This window comes from Phragmites australis, chromosome 1 (genome assembly GCF_958298935.1).
Source record: "Phragmites australis chromosome 1, lpPhrAust1.1, whole genome shotgun sequence".
NCBI lineage: Eukaryota > Viridiplantae > Streptophyta > Magnoliopsida > Poales > Poaceae > Phragmites > Phragmites australis.
In genome coordinates this window covers 43,705,366-43,721,370 of record NC_084921.1, presented here as the reverse complement: position 1 = coordinate 43,721,370, position 16,005 = coordinate 43,705,366, and the positions used below count along the sequence as shown (strand labels likewise).

General features: G+C 46.0%; 2 protein-coding genes and 1 long non-coding RNA gene across 3 annotated transcripts; all 3 read left to right on the top strand.

Moving 5' to 3' along the window:
• The first annotated feature begins 2 nt into the window (after positions 1-2).
• On the top strand, positions 3-3,176 carry LOC133885170 (protein FAR1-RELATED SEQUENCE 5-like). The gene is made up of 2 exons (XM_062324839.1): positions 3-681; positions 1,053-3,176. Exon 2 carries the CDS (start codon positions 1,059-1,061, stop codon positions 3,174-3,176), a length of 2,118 nt encoding a protein of 705 aa, XP_062180823.1. The 5' UTR covers positions 3-681; positions 1,053-1,058.
• Positions 3,177-3,248: 72 nt separating this feature from the next.
• On the top strand, positions 3,249-4,319 carry LOC133889697 (uncharacterized). The gene is made up of 3 exons (XR_009903925.1): positions 3,249-3,876; positions 3,959-4,105; positions 4,180-4,319. It is a non-coding gene; the product is annotated as an uncharacterized LOC133889697 (long non-coding RNA).
• Positions 4,320-5,048: 729 nt separating this feature from the next.
• LOC133889687 (uncharacterized) lies at positions 5,049-7,237 on the top strand. Its single transcript, XM_062330148.1, has 8 exons — positions 5,049-5,399; positions 5,488-5,645; positions 5,722-5,886; positions 5,977-6,111; positions 6,213-6,337; positions 6,410-6,485; positions 6,574-6,669; positions 6,755-7,237. The coding sequence occupies exons 1-8, from the start codon at positions 5,153-5,155 to the stop codon at positions 7,043-7,045; spliced, it is 1,293 nt and encodes a 430-aa protein (XP_062186132.1). The 5' UTR covers positions 5,049-5,152; the 3' UTR covers positions 7,046-7,237.
• The last annotated feature ends 8,768 nt before the right edge of the window (positions 7,238-16,005 follow it).

Sequence of the window (16,005 nt, the reverse complement as noted above, 5' to 3'; positions counted from 1 at the left end):
TGCTTGGGGGGAACCTCAAGTTCCTTCCCCTCTAAAATATTTTAACGGTTGATCTTGATAAGGGCACTTTAGGAACATCATTTGGTGTAAATAAGGACAGTTTAGGAATTGACTGTTTCAGTAAATAATATCTCGTTGCATCGATCTGACCTCTCTCTTCTGCCCGCACTCTTCTTCATCTCAGAAACCTGTAACAAATCTCATCTCAGATCTCGTCCTTCTCGCTCGAGTGCTCCCCCAAGCACCGTAACAAGTCTCAATCGCATCTCAGATCTCGTCCTTCTCACTCGAGTGCTCCTGTTGGCGATTGTCTCCTCCGTCACCTCCCTTCCACGATCATCCTCCTTGTGAAGCCGACACGGCAACCGTTTCCTGCCTAGCGGGCGGCGAGACGTGCGTGGTGTGCAGCAGGGGAGGCCTATCGGCTCTGCGGAGGACTCGGCGGCGCAGGCACTGCGCCGGCTCGTGGCGGGCTGCGCAACCTCCGGCGGCGTGGTCGTGGCTGTGGTGGACGCCAACGCCGCAATCGCGAGAGGCGTCACGCTCTTCACCACTACGAGGAGGCTGGTGACGGTGCCGGAGGCGCTCAAGGAGGTGCGCGACCCGGCTGCGAGGCATCGGTTTGCGCTGCTCCTGACCCCGTCGAGACCGTGGAGCCTGCACCAAAGATCGTCAAGAAAGGTCGCAATTTTATTTAGTCACTCAATTGCATCTTACTCTTTCTGCATCAAGAATCTAAGCTAAATCTCCCTGCGTGTTGTGTTTAATTTTTGTTGTTAATCTGTATCTGTTTGTGAAATAGTGTACATGTTGATCTTGATGCCTATCATTTATGGGCAGTCTGGGTGCCTAAGGGAGAGAAACCTCAATTATTCAGTGAAGTAATACTACGCCTTTTGAATTGCGTTAGTAATTTATGATCCTGCAAGTGTTGAATCTGTCCCAAGTATTAAACTTAAATACAATAAAATTAAGTGTGAAGTACCGTATGTAGTGATTACATGGATCATGCAATTGGCATTTCATTGTACTAATTAGATGATATTATGCAGAAAAACATGGGTGATTTAAGTGCAGAGGCTCTTTTAGAATATGAGCAGATTGTCAGTAATACATTTATTAGTGCGGACGAAGGTTTTGACTTCTACAACAACTATGCCCTTAAAAAAGGGTTTAGTGTAAGGAAATGCTACATGGAAAGGGACAAAGGCAGCAAGGAAATATGCTTAAGAAAGTTTGTTTGTAGTCGGCAAGGTTTCCGTGAAGCTAAGCACATGAAGAAAGAAAGTAAGAAGAGGAAGCCACGGAACATTAGTCGTTGCGGGTGTCGAGCCAAAATGGTAATTAGACTCTCCAAGGGAACATGGCAATGGTATGTGAAGGATTTCATTGATGAACACAACCATCCTTTGGCCACACCAGATGTATCTTGTCTCCTGCGTTCGCATAGAGGCATCAGTGATGTGCAGAAGGCCGACATCATCGAGATGGAAATTGCAGGAATCCGTAAACACCAAATCATGAATATTTTGGAAATGCAGTGTGGCGGATATGATAACGTTGGATGCATATCAAGGGACATATATAATTTCTGCTATCATTATAAGCAGAAAACAATTGTTGCAGGCGATGCTGAAACTGTGATCTCTCACCTGAAGGCGCGGCAAGAGAGAGATGCTGATTTTTTCTTCAGATACTTGAGTGATGACAAGGGCCATCTAAAGGGCTTGTTCTGGTCCGATAGTCAATCCCGGCTTGACTATGAAGAATTTGGTGATGTTGTTGTTTTTGACAGCACATACAGGACCAATCGATACAATTTGCCATTTGTGCCGTTTGTTGGGTTAAATCACCACCGAAGCACGATTATATTTGGTTGTGGCATTATTTCCCATGAAACAAGTGAGTCATATCAGTGGCTGCTGCACACATTTTTGGCTGCCATGTCCCAGAAGCATCCAATTTCTGTGATCACTGACGGCGACCTTGCAATGCAGAGAGCTATCAAAATCATGTTGCCAAATTCTAACCATAGGCTATGCACATGGCATATTGAGCAGAATATAGTACGCAATTTGCACAATTCTGATATTGTCAAGGAATTTAGGAAATTTCTATATGATTGTTGCACCGTACAGGAGGTTGAGAGAAAATGGGATGACTTTATAGAAAGGAATCAAATTTCGGACCAGAAGTCATGGTTGCACCAGATGTACCAGATGAGGAACCTGTGGTGTGCTGCATATCAGGTGGGACGATGCTTCTTGGGCTTGAGAAGCAACCAACGCAGTGAGAGCCTGAACTCAAAATTGCATACGCATCTTGATGGTAAAATAACACTGTTTGATATGCTGCAGCATTATGAGCATTGCTTATCCAACCTGCGTCGTAATGAGGCCAAGCTAGATAGTATAGCATCACAATCAGTTCCGTTCACAGGACTGGATGCTGCAAATATTGAGAAAGACGCTGCACATGTGTTTACACCTACAATCTTTGCCTTGGTGAAAGAGATGATTGATTGTGTAAGTAATTTTGTTATCAGTGAAATCCTAGATGGAGGTGATGGTACAACATATATTGTTGCTACAAAGGGGAAAGAAGACAATAAGTTCGACATTGATTGTGAGTTCATCGACTCATCATTAGAGAGCATTTCTTGCTCGTGTCGTATGCTAGAATGTGAAGGCATACCATGTGGCCACATCTTTTATGTCTTGGAGAAAATATTGCATGCAGACAAAATTCCCAAGTGTTGTGTGGCCAATAGGTGGACCATGAGCGCAAAGTCTGCATTTCCTCCAATCAGAAAAAGCAGTATATATGATTATTCCCAAAGCCTGGAGAGATACCGTGACTTGCGCAATTTGAGTCATGCAGCATCTTTTAAAGCGTCCCAATCTGATGCATCGTATGTGCACATGAAGCGTGTTTTGAATGAAATAGTAGGCAGTAATGATGCGTGTAATCCTGAAAAGAAACACATGAGGTATGGCCCTGTATTGACGCAAGCACACCAAGCTCACTCTCTTAATTTGGACAAGGTTCTAGATCCGGTGCAAGTTAAATCTCGAGGTGCGCCGAAGAAGAAAAGAATGAAGGCCTTCACTGAAAAACCCAAAAAAAACAAGTGTGGCCATTGTAAAAAACAAGTGTGGCCTATGCTACGATCTTGATGCTTGTATATGGTTGCTCTTGATATCTATAGTGTAATTGTTAAAAAAAAGATCTACTTGTGCAATAGATCCTTGCTTCCATACATGGAGACATGAAGGTAGTTTGCTCACCAAGCAGATATGCAAAAACAGTACAAGGGCTCTCAGATAGCCACAAGGATGCCATTAAAAGAGCAGGATTTCAAGGGATGTTATACATGAAGCCAATTCATCTTCGACGTTTAATGCTAGTGAAGATCGCCAAGAGGTACATCATCCAGAAGCAGTGCTTTCTTCTATGTGGTAAAGAAATTCCTATAACGCTATCAGATGTGTACCACATAATGGGTCTTCCAATACAGGGGAAGAATATAGATGTTGCTACTATTTCAGATTGCAACAATGAACTGTTCATCGCATACAGAAGCAAGAAAGCAGGAGACACCCATATTACTCTGAAGTTCTCGAGGACAGCATAACTACCTCTAAAATTCCTGACGATGACTTCATACGTCAATTTGTTTTGTATACCATTGGGCTTATTTTAGCACCCACAACGAAAGACCACGTTGACTCAAAATATTTGGCCTTCGTTGAAAACGTCACAGATATTCCTAAGTTTAACTGGGGGCATTTCACCTTGACTCACTTACTGGGTTGCATCAAAACTTTCAAACAAGGTGAGAAAGTTAATCTTCAGGGCAACTTACCTTTGCTCCAAGTAAGTGGAACTTCACCACACTATTTTGGTCATACAGTAATTATATGCTGCACATCTCTCACTGCATTAACTTTTTATGTAGTTTTGGTACTGGGAGCATGTCCACGCTTATAGCAAGCATGTTGTTTCATACACTCGTGCACCTCATCCGCTGATGGCGCGATGGGATGATGTAAATGCAAAACTACGAACTGATGCATATGATGCGGACGGAATAGATGGGGGAGTGGTAGGTTCGGAATACATGCGTGATTTCTTTGCATAGTTAATTTTCTATCACTTATTGAATATTTCTTTTGCAAGGTTATCATGGCTATTTCAGATCGGAACACTCCAGGCAATACTATCAATAATCAAACACGACAAAAGGGACATGATGATATCCATGATCACGAAAAAGGCAGGCATCAAGAACAGCCTACAGACCAGCCTGTGTCTAGCAATCAAGTAAGGACATCAAAATAGCAGTTTTTTTCTTCAACCAGTCCTATTCAGAAAGTGTATTTTCCATATATTTCTTTCGTAACTGAGTTACTAAATGCAAAACAAGGTGGATATGATACTTCAAGCTATTACCAAGAACCGACTAGAGATGGAAAGAGCAGTTATGCAAGTGAAACTCAAACTATATTCGAAAATCCTGACTCTAGAAGAAGAGTTGGCACAGTCCAGAATTGAAGGAGCTATTTGTGCCAGGTTGTGTACTGTTGAAGATGGAATTAACGAAATAAAAGGGGAATTGAAGGTATGTGTTCTTACAAATCGGTCCTATTCAACAAATATGATACTTCAAGCTATTACCAATGTACCTTAGCTATGTTACATGCTTGTTCAGTATCTAAGGTCAAAAGTTTGCACTCTAATGTTTAAATTCCTAATGTGTAGAAATCACGTGTTTTAAGAAGCATTGCAATTATTTTAAGAGCTGTTATCTAACTTGCCTGCTATTGTATGACATCCACATGTGTTCTTACAACCTTCATTTGACATCTACGGTGCTACTAACTTATTTGCAAAATGTTTTTCGTACAGGAAATTAAATGTGCAGTACGCAGCACCATGGGCCATAATTCCCAGGTAAGAATTATATTGTAACATCCTGGTCAACAATCACTACATGCTCCAATTTGGCCTTTTTTTTATCTCAATGTGCAAACTATGTGTGTCCTAGGAATATGACTCTCTACACGATGAACATACTACAACAAATGTAGGTGATGGCACTTTGCCCAGCTGTTCAATACATCAACCAAGACCGCATAGCACCAAAAAAAGTATGGCAAAACAGTCGTTGGAGAAGCAAGGAACAGATCAACCAGAGGCATCCACCAAGCCTATTTTCTGTTCTAAAGACTCAAAGGTTGATACAGCGATGCATGACGATAGTGATATCTCCAATGTATTAGGAAAATTGCAGGAGACCAATGAAGGGATACTCCCTACATCAATATCACCTACTAAATCACTTCCATGCAAGACCGGCGAACATGAGAAGCACAAAAATATGTCGACCGAAAACCTTGGTAAGCGACTTCAGAAGTTTGTACTCTTAATAAATGTCAATTGGTTCATATAATATTAACCACATAATTGAGTTGCTTCTATTCAAAGTTTTCGACAATGATTACACCCTAACTCCGGAGGACATTGAGACATCTAGCTTCATCAGGCGTAGTTACAAAAAGGCTATAGTGGTTGACATTGGTAACAATGTTCTTACGGTCGAACATTTGCAGCCAAATGTCAATGGTGGCTGGCTATTAGATGCCGTGAGCTCCTCTGATTACCCATCTCTAACTACTATTTGAAATTGTACCTAACAAGTGTGGGTTGCATTTTTTGTAGGTCATTAATACATATGCTTACATTAATCACATGGAGAATGAGTACACAACAGTTCTATCAACTTTTCAGAGTCGATTATTATTAGGGGAGACTGGGGGTGTTGAGCCGAAACACAAAAAACCTTGGGTCAGTGATATTGGCAGGCGATGTGCAACTCGACATATGGTACATATCATTCCATCATTACGTCCTATTAATTTGATTATTTTACAAACCACAACAACTATATCCACTAAATTTGTATTTCAATGATAGGTATTTGTCCCATTTAATGCTTTGGAATGCCATTGGAGCTTGTTAGTATTGAACTTTAGAAGAAAACAAATTCAGATTCTCAACTCCTTGGCCTCCACACTAGCATTTCGCGACGAGAAGAAGGAAAACATTTTGGTAACTACCCTATGTCACTACACTAACTATTAATAGTAGCAAATGCCACAAAATATTTTACAGTACTGATTCTGCCTTCTTAATTAAAAACTATTCAATAGGTGGAGTCCATACAAGCATGTATGGAGTACGCAGTTGAGGCTAGCTTGGTCTCACTTGCTGAGCCCATCAACCTTGCTGAATGGGACAAACACATGTACACTAACATACCCCAGCAGAATGATAGGTACAGATATATCAAGATATATGTGTTACCTATCCTACCCATAATGAGTGATACATAACCTATGCATTGCAGCAATTCTTGTGGCGTATATGTAATCAAGTACATGTTGGCTTGGAACGGGTGTGAAATGAATGAGAATTTCACACAGGTGCGTGCAATAAAAAGTTTTACACCCATTCTTTCTGATTTAACATATTGAAAACTTTACTACAATAGGTCTTCCAATATATTTTCAGGAACAAATGAACATTTTTCGACAGAAAATATGTTCTAGGCTGTTGCGTTCAGAATGCAACCTACGTCGAAGACCATCTTACAAGGAGCCTCTCACGGTTTGATCTATTGCCTAGATTTTATTTTCATTGATTTATTTATCTTTATCATCTAGCAAATCCTAACCCCCGGTCTATTGTTCAGAAGGAAGAGTACATGGCAAACAATCCAGAAGATTGCAGTGTGGCCCAAGGGGATTCTTCGGATGACGATGTCATGGTTACAAGCACAGGAAATGATACTAACAATTGCAGCACGAGCAACACGTGGACAAAGAAGCGTGGACGGCCAAGGAAAAATGGACAAAATACTAAGCCTGCCACACAACTAGTTAGCCCAGAATCAGCAAAGACAATTGCTGAACGCGTGCAGGGCACAAATCACAGGGCGTCCATTCCAAGCCAGTACCAGCTGAGCCCATATAAGCAACACTAGACTGTGACTTACCTCATTGATTGTAATTGCTAAGGAGTTAACCTTCTAAATTATTTTGTTGACTTTATTTTTCTTCCGTTCCCATAATATTTGGGATTGAATAAGCTTTTCTGTAATCAAAGATAGCAATTCACACTACCATGTTTAGCACACCAGATAAGGTTTGTTTGGTTCAAAGGATCAAGTAATAGTGAGGGGATGATTTCATGCTATGACACTCATATATATGCAATATTGCTTCTTCCTTTTCATGAATCTTATGCAATGTTTCAAAACTTGAAGATTTATGATATAATGACACTCATAATTGTTCACAGATTTTTGTTTGTTTCACGTGTAATGTAGTTACCCGTTCAGTTGTTCAATGTGCTCATTTGTCACTCACAATTGCTCCAAAATTTAGAGAAAACAAGTGCATAGCGCAGAGAGCAGTGGCCCATACGTACCGAGGGGGCGTAGACCCAGAGCTGAGACATGAACCCGAGCCTGCTCATCATCTGCCTCCTCCGCCGCCGCCACATCGTCCGAGTGCCACCAGCACTCATGTCCGCCTCCCTCTCGACATCGTCCTTGGCGACAGCCCTGTCTCCCCGCCCTGCCTCCTCCGCCTCCATGGCTACCGCAGCTGCCTCGTCGTCCTCCTCGAGCTCCCGCTTGAGTGCGAAGTCGAGGTGGAGCTCCTCCTCTATGTCGACGCAGGACCCCACACGCGCGCGTCTTATCTCCTCGCCCGGCGCACCACCTACCGCGGCGTCTATGCCAGCGCACACCCGTACGCGCGCAAGCTCGCGAACAAGCCAACGCCAACGCCGATCCCCTTTGCCAACACCAGCACGCCCTAGTCCATGGCCGTCCAAGAACTGAGCCGGCAGGGCAGTGCGGGCTGCGAAGGGGTTCGGAGAAGGAACGGGATAGGAGGTGGAGGCGGAGGAGGCGGAGTACGCGGCGGCAGCGGTGGCGGCAGCGACCGACCCCGCGCATCGTGGTGATCTGGATCGGGAGCTACCTAGCTACTGAAACGACACAGACACAGAGCTAGACCGAAATATATCGATATAACCATATATGTGCTATTACTAAATTACCCCTGTGTCTAATTGGATCTTAGTTACAAAATTACTAATTTACCCTACAACTTTTTCTTAAACTAAGTACCTGATCTAAGCTTTTTGGTACCGACCCACAACTTAAAGTACCTTTCAATAGGTACCTCCACCTTCTTAGCTGTTCAATTTATCTAAATGAACGGCTGTGGTGACTTTCAAGCACCGTAAAATTTCTCATAATAATAATTTTCATTTGTGGTTATATGAAAATGATCGGTTCTCAACACTTTCAACAGAAGCCGCTGGAGTGCAGACGGGCGCCTACAGATAGGATCTGTGTCGACAATTGCTGCTGCTGATAACAGAAGACGACGGTGGCCGTATTGATGGCGTGACCGTGTACCTACAGGTCGTGAAATTAGCATCGACCAAGGAGGAGGTAGCGAGGATGTACAGTGCAATCTTCTTCTTGTGTTCGATGCCATGGTGATGCTTATTGTTATGCGGTGTCCGTCTTAGAGTGAGGCAGGGTCCAAGGGAGAAGCGGGGTCGGTTGGAGGCACGTGAACCCATGATGACGACGAGGTACGCGATGCAGAAAACAACGTCGGCGATAAAGTTGGTGTAGTCGCGTTCTTCTAATATCCTCAGTGATCGCCGAATTATTCAATGTTTGTCCTTGCACGCATGTCGCTTAGTGCTTCTGTTCCTTCTCTATATTGTGGCCGATGCGTAATTGTAGACCATATATTGCTGATAACATATTGTCGAACAATTAGACGATAAAGATATTGAGACGATAGACCAGAGAATACAGTGAATCTGGTGTATTCATTTCATTGATTAATGAGAGATATATACATGGTGAATGAGTGACGTCTCCTTCCCAACAGAGGTAATAACTGTCATTTGCGGTTACACGAATATGATCAATTCTCAAAGACTGAGTTGTGGGTTGTTCAATGAATAAATTGATAATTTGTCATTAAAAAGACTGGTCATTTGATTATGATATTATTTATGTTAAAGAAATATATAAGCAAATAAGCGGTGTCACCCTCACTTGGCACGGTGGTGGTGCTCGGACCCTCGTGCGATCGCGCCAGGAGCCAGAGCAGCGGCGCCGTGAATTGCCTGCCGTCTGCTGCAAGGCGCAAGATCGAAAAGCTCCGGCTTGCTTGGAACGAAAACGATAGCCGTTGCCCTGCGCTCCGAGCGCAATGGCGCGCTCGCTCGCGCGGTGGGGGCGTCACACCAAATGCTCTTCCAAAATACCCCGAAACGAAATGGCAGGGGAGCCGAGCCCAGCTCAATGCATCTTGCTAGCGAGCAAACTTGCGGGTAGACGATTTAATTAGCACCAGTAAGAATGGGAGGGCTATACACTAAATTGCAACATCGCCTATGAACAACAAGCAGAAGGGCCCTAAATTGCAGTTGCAGTAAACTACTTTATTTTCCCCGATCGATCGGTTTTCTTGTAGTAGCCCATATTATTTTTGAAACGAATTGGTAGGAGGGCTATTAATTATATTAACAAGAAGAAAGTTTGATAGACTGAGATGCTCGATAAATTAAGAAAAATTCAAGCAAAAACTATATAATCATAACGGACTATGAACCAGCTAAAGTAGCCGTAGAGTACCGCAGAGACAACATGATAAACTATAGCTAAAGCGACTAAAGATCCAATAGAAAGAAAACTGTAACAACACTGCTCCTGAGCTACACATAATCTTGAAGGCCAGTAACCGAAATGATCCGAGAGAGCACCACCAGTGGTGGTGGAGATGATCCATCAAAACAAGCCATGTACTTCAAGGAAAGACGATCATTTCGACATACTGCTAACCTATCATAAGCCCTCTTCCTGCGTCTTGCCAATATCGCCGTCGACAGTAAAGGTCGTGGAGGAGAGCAAGGGGATCCTTGACCCCCACGAAAGGCAAACATTTAGTTTCCTCAGCGAAGTCTGAATAGGCGCAAAAGGAAAGTCCAAATTGTATTCCAAAGTTTCTGGCTCGGACATGGTAGGGGCGATTGCCAACGAAAGGAGGTAAGCTTCAGACGGTCGTTCAAAAATCAGGGACGCCGCCTCTAAATGCTGAAATTCAATCCACGAGTAGTCACAGAGTACTCCAGAGACTCTGGCTCAAGTGCAGAGAGGAACAAAACCATCTGTGCTGAACGCAATCTAAAGGAGTCGTGACCACAATAGTTGTGGTTGGCCCATCTTCCACCCTGGCGGCAGGAGCTTGAGGCTACAACCTAAGGTTGGCCTTAGGACCCAACCACTCCTTAGTAGCCAACTGGACAACACCATCCGCGATGGTGTCCAAAGGGACAACATGGATGCCGACCTGGAGCAACGTTTGCTGGGTGGGCGGATCTTAGAGCTTCTGCGATTGACTCATGAGTAGTTCCTGGTGTTTCTACGTTGCGAAGGTGGTTGGTGTCTCATCCACCTTATTGATGGCGTAAAGCTCTTGATCATCCAAGACCGTAATGGTCGCAGACAAAGAGTCTTTACGAGGCATATAAATATCCACGAGTGAAGAAAATAATGATGGGATTGAAGAGCGCCGAACCAGAGAGCAAGGACCAGAGAGTCCAATCATGTTGGTACAAAAAGGGGTCCTCATTGGGAGGCATGTGCTCTCCAATTGGTTGGCCACACACGCCAACCATAGCTTAATAGAAAGAAACTCGTCTCTCAAAGGGCGCATCCCTTTCTCCAAATAGGTTGTAAATAACTATTAGAGCTCGAGGCGTAGTGATTGCACTGAAGGCGCAAGCTCGGATTGAAGATCCAATGTGATCAAGCCCTAAAAGGTATGGCAGCAGCATCCACACCTATCACCCCCTCTGTCGTGGCAGGCCGAGTCTGCTTCCATGCCACGCCTAGCTCCGAGCTGGTTGTGATGGAGAGCGAGTGTGCTTGCCGGGAGGAGAAATAGACCAAAAGTGTCATTGCCGCTCCCAATGACCTGGGTGCCAACAATGAATGCAACAGAAGACATCTCGACAGGAATCGACTTTGTGGTAATGTGCAAAACAACGATAACATCTACCTTAAACCCATCTCAGCCTCAAGGTCCGTCCTCAGCGGCTCGAGCGGGGCGGCAGATCCAGAGTGGCGGCATCTCAGAGATGCGTCAGGGCAACGGATACAGATGTCTGTGGCGGCCTGCGTTGGTCAGTGATGGCGGCTGTGCTCACTCCATCTCACATGTCCACCCTCTCTCACCGAGCACAACTCAAGAACAGAAAGCTCTGAGAGCCGCCAAGACCGAATCTATGACTCTAAACCCATGCGGCGATGGAGGTGGAAGATTCTAGAACCTCTGAAAGGGCCTCTGTGCGCCCGTCCACGGCAGTGGCGACGACAACCTAGCCGGCGGTGGTGACGCAATCCAGCTAGGGGGTGGGGAGGCGGAACCCGTGGCACCAGATGCGGATCGAACCGTCAGCGATGAAGACGTACTGTCGTCGACGAAGAGCGCACCCTTGCCGTTGCAGTCGATCTGCAGCTGCCCACTCAGCGGGTAGAACTGCAGCAGCGCCTCCTTGAGCCGCTCCGGTGTGAGCACGAAGAAGACTCTCCTGCGGTGCCGTCCACGGCCCACCGCCGCGCTAGTCACCCGGGTACAGCACTGCGTGCATCACGTACACTAGCAGTGCGGACGGCCGGATCCGGCCTGGAGACAACTGGATTTGCACGGTCGGGTGCCTCTTCGTGCAGCCAAACGGCACCGAGGAGAGAGGCGGCAGTGACGGCGGCGTCGTAACCTGACGGCGACGGCACAGATCCGATCGACGATGCTTTCTCTGGACGGCGACGATGACATCGCGAGAGGGAGGCAGTGCGGCGGCACTAGCTCTCCCATAGACTGCAAGGGTTGGAGGACGAATAGCTAGCCGACAGCGACGGCGAAGGGCCCTTAGGACAGCCCCCTAATCGTCGGAGCCCTAAATTTTCAGAGCCCCTAGAACTACTAATCTTAGTGCCACTTAGCTCATATTATATTGTGCACGTTCGTTCGCATCCCTGGCTGGGCAGGGAGATTTTTTTGGCCATCCAGAATATTTAAACAAAATATTCTCTGCCCGGATCTTGATCGTTCTATTGGTTGCAGCATTGTTCCCTCCACTGCGTGTTGCCATATGGCGAGCTTTTGACGAGGCAGCCAATCAGGCTTCAGTTCAGAGAACACATGCATCTTCACCATTTTCAGTGTGTTATAATCGAACAGTGTCCCCAATCGCGCGCTACTAGCGGCAAACAAGACCCCAGCTGACACGGCAACCATACGATTACGCTGCAAATCGTGTCATCATTAATTATGAGCTTTGGTAAGGATGCATGACCTGGCGGAGGGGAGATGGTACAGGAAAACTTTGCCCTTTCTGTTGCAGCAGTCCCGCTTGTTGGGGCCAGGGGCCAAGAACGAGCACAGATCCCTGACGTGCCAGGTCCCTCGTCGAGAAAAAGGCTGGCCCGGCCTTGGCTGGATTTCACAACTCCAGTTCTGGTGCGATGCTCATCTTATCTCTAAGCGAAAGTTGATGCAATGCTGGACCGGTCTAGGCAGGCCCAACACCTGGATCACGAAAACATGCAGGGCCCAAGTGGCCAACCTGCTCACGGGGTCAGAAGGGAACCGAGGCACGAGGGAATGCAGGAGCAGCAGCTGCACGAGACCACGAGTTCGCGTGGCCCGTACGACGGTACGCGTACGTGCGAGGGGGGCTAATTAGCCCTGAGACACACGGGCCGGGCAGCCGCTGCCCACTGCGTCTGCACGCAAAGTAACAGATGATGCATGCATGGACCGATCGATCGAGACGGCACGACGAATGAAACCCACGCGACGTGGCACCAGGCGTTGCAAGGCTACGGTCAAAGTGAAGATGGTCACGTACATGATACGGAGAAACAGATTACGGTTGCATATGGATTGTGGCCCGCGGTCCGCCGGCCGGACGTAAAGCCTGCGGTACGTGTAGCCATGCACGCATGTGCCCGTTGTGTATAGGACCAGTGGTGATCCGAGAGTTGGTTGAATGTTTTGGTTAGGTTAGTCCATGGGGCACCAGCGGGAGGACGAACGGCTTGGCCTGACGATCGAGGAATCGATGTACGATATTCGATCTGCACTAGCCTGCACATACAAAGCCCATACATCGAAACGTTACTAGTCGAAACTAGATAGACAAAGGAACTCGAGATCGACTGCAACGCACACCCAAAGAGACATAAACGTAGCTAGGGATCGATGATGTAGCGACTGCATATATACTCGTCATCCAAAAATGTTGGCCGGCTCTTTGCTTGAAAGGATGGGAACAGTGGCTCATTAAACGTGGATATAAGAAGACCAGCATGTCACAGGCCCGGGCTAGCGGCAGCGGCAATAGGGGCTGTTTGGTTTTCAACTCCGACAAGCCAAATTAAAATTTGGTAATGTCAAAACTTAGGTCATACCAAACTTAGGGCAAATGAAATAGGGTTTGGTTCGAGACCGAGTTAAAATTTTGACCGGTTAAAAATCGAGGCGATTATTTTGGACACTAGAACCTTGATTAGCTTGCTATAAAAAAATTTAGCGGGCCGGCCAAAATTTTTAGAACGCAACCAATTTTAACTTTAATCCAAATGGAAGCTAAATTTTCTAGATGTTGCCAAATTTAACTTAGCTTCTTGGAGTCAAAAACCAAACAACCCCTTAGTTAGGGCTAACAATTAGACCTGTGGGTTCAGATACTCTAGGTTCTAAGCCCCACGCAGTGTCGCACAAAACCATTGATGTATGATCACATGCTCACACATCACACTCTTAGCCACCCACAAACCCACTCCTGGGGCCACCGCCCCATTTCCACCAATCACTGCATGTCGCATCACCTCCTCCCTCACCCACCCACACCTGGCGGCCTCATATCGCCAGAAACAGCCAGGTGTCGAGCGGAGCCGCAACCTCCACCCTCCGATCCCATGCCGATGATCCAGATCCACCCCGCCATTGCTATCGCCTAGTCCTCGTCGCACCGCTGCTACCTGAGCTCGGATTAGCCTCACCGTGACTCTCCTCAACTCTCCCCAGCCTGATTCCACTGTTTTCCCCACCGGATCGAGCTCCCCAGGGTGTTCTTCCCCGATTCTAGTGGCTCTACTCCGATATCATCGACGAGTCGCCATGTCCTAGTTCCTCCGCCCGAACCGAGAGCACAATGAGCTTCCCTGTGTACTCTTGATCTTTCACACGTGCAAATTTGTCCTTGGCCTGCAAATTCATCCTTGCCTCCATGCTCGCCGTCGGCATGCTCCCAGTAGACCTACCAACCGAGAAGCCCTCCCAACCCAAACAGATTCCTTTCCTAGCGTTAAGCTTTTTGTTGCCCTTCCTCAACTCAACACTGCTCGCCGCCGACAAGAGCAGGCCGTACCGGCCTCTCATGTCACCTGATCTCGACGGGTGTAGATTTGGATGCTAGTTTTCACATATTTGATAATTTGGATTTGAATCAAGTTGTCTGTGAGTTTCGAGTCAGACATGATTTTACTCTATCCAAACTTACCGTTTTACAGCCCCTCCGAATCCAGAAACCCCAGAAGGGAAAAGGGTCCCCGGCCGGCTGGCCGAGCCAGCGAGCGAGCGATCCACAGCTAGAGAGAAGCACGGAGCATGAACTATAGTACGATTGTAGCAAAACGTTGTGGGTCGTGGTACGCGCGCGAATCGAAAACCGCATCTCGTGCCGCCACATGCGCGCGCCCGGTCGCCGCAGTTCCGATTGGCCAGGGCCGGGCGCAGCAGCCAGGCACGTACGACGGTACGAGCGATTACTTTGGAGCGCATCGCTGTCCGGGTCCTGACTCCATGCGGTCCCGTCCCGCGCGCGAGGTTCCCCGCACCTCCGCTCCCCCGGCCCGGCCCCAACCTTTTCATTCTCCGCGGAGATGGTGGAGAATGCCTGGCTCGTACGGCGCGGTACGTACCTTGCTGCGCCACCTTCAATACGTGCACGAATGACAGCCTATTTACCTGGTAGACCCACTATCTTTAAGGAATACTGAGTAATGCTCCCTATACATTGTACTACTCAGGGGCGGAAGTCTGGGCTTCGGTCTGGAAATTGGACATAATTTTTTTATTGAATTTTATTGTATAAATGATAGATTTTTAAAACTCAACTTAGGGCCTTTTTGGAAGGCTTGTAATTCTTTACCCTTTAATTTAATTACAGCTGTATTTTCTTGTGCACAAGAAACCCATGGAATATAGAATGTTTTTTCTCCCCTATAAGTTGGTGTTTGGGTAATCCATTGTCGGATTGAAGAGGAAACAATGTATCAGCTGGCAGCAAATTATAGAACCATGCAACAGCCATGCAAACACCTAATATATGATGGTGTTGGTAATCGAACCAAGCAAATTAACCAGTAGCAAGAACTAGTAGTAGCATATTAACATACAAATTGAAGATGAATTAGAGAATTATGAATATAAAAGCACCACGTTAGAAACAATATTCGAATGCACCAACCATGCAATTTTAGATGCACCACTGAACATATATATTTGATCAGATAGGACCAACTCTATAAGCTCACAGCTCATCAGTTTTTAGTTACACAACAGTTTATCTTAACAACTCTGGAACAGAAAAAAGTTCAGAACAGGAAGTCCATCACACCTCACATCACACCACCATCTCACTGGATGATCTGACGAAATGAAGTTTTGTTGATTCCTCTACAAATGAACATCACAGATAAAAAATGAGATAAGTAATTCAAGCTAAAAAACCAGTTCTGTTCAGTTTAGAACAATACACACAAGTTTGTAGTTAAGCTATAGATACAACAAGAGCTTTTTTTAGTTCAGTTCATTAATGACTCAAAACACACAC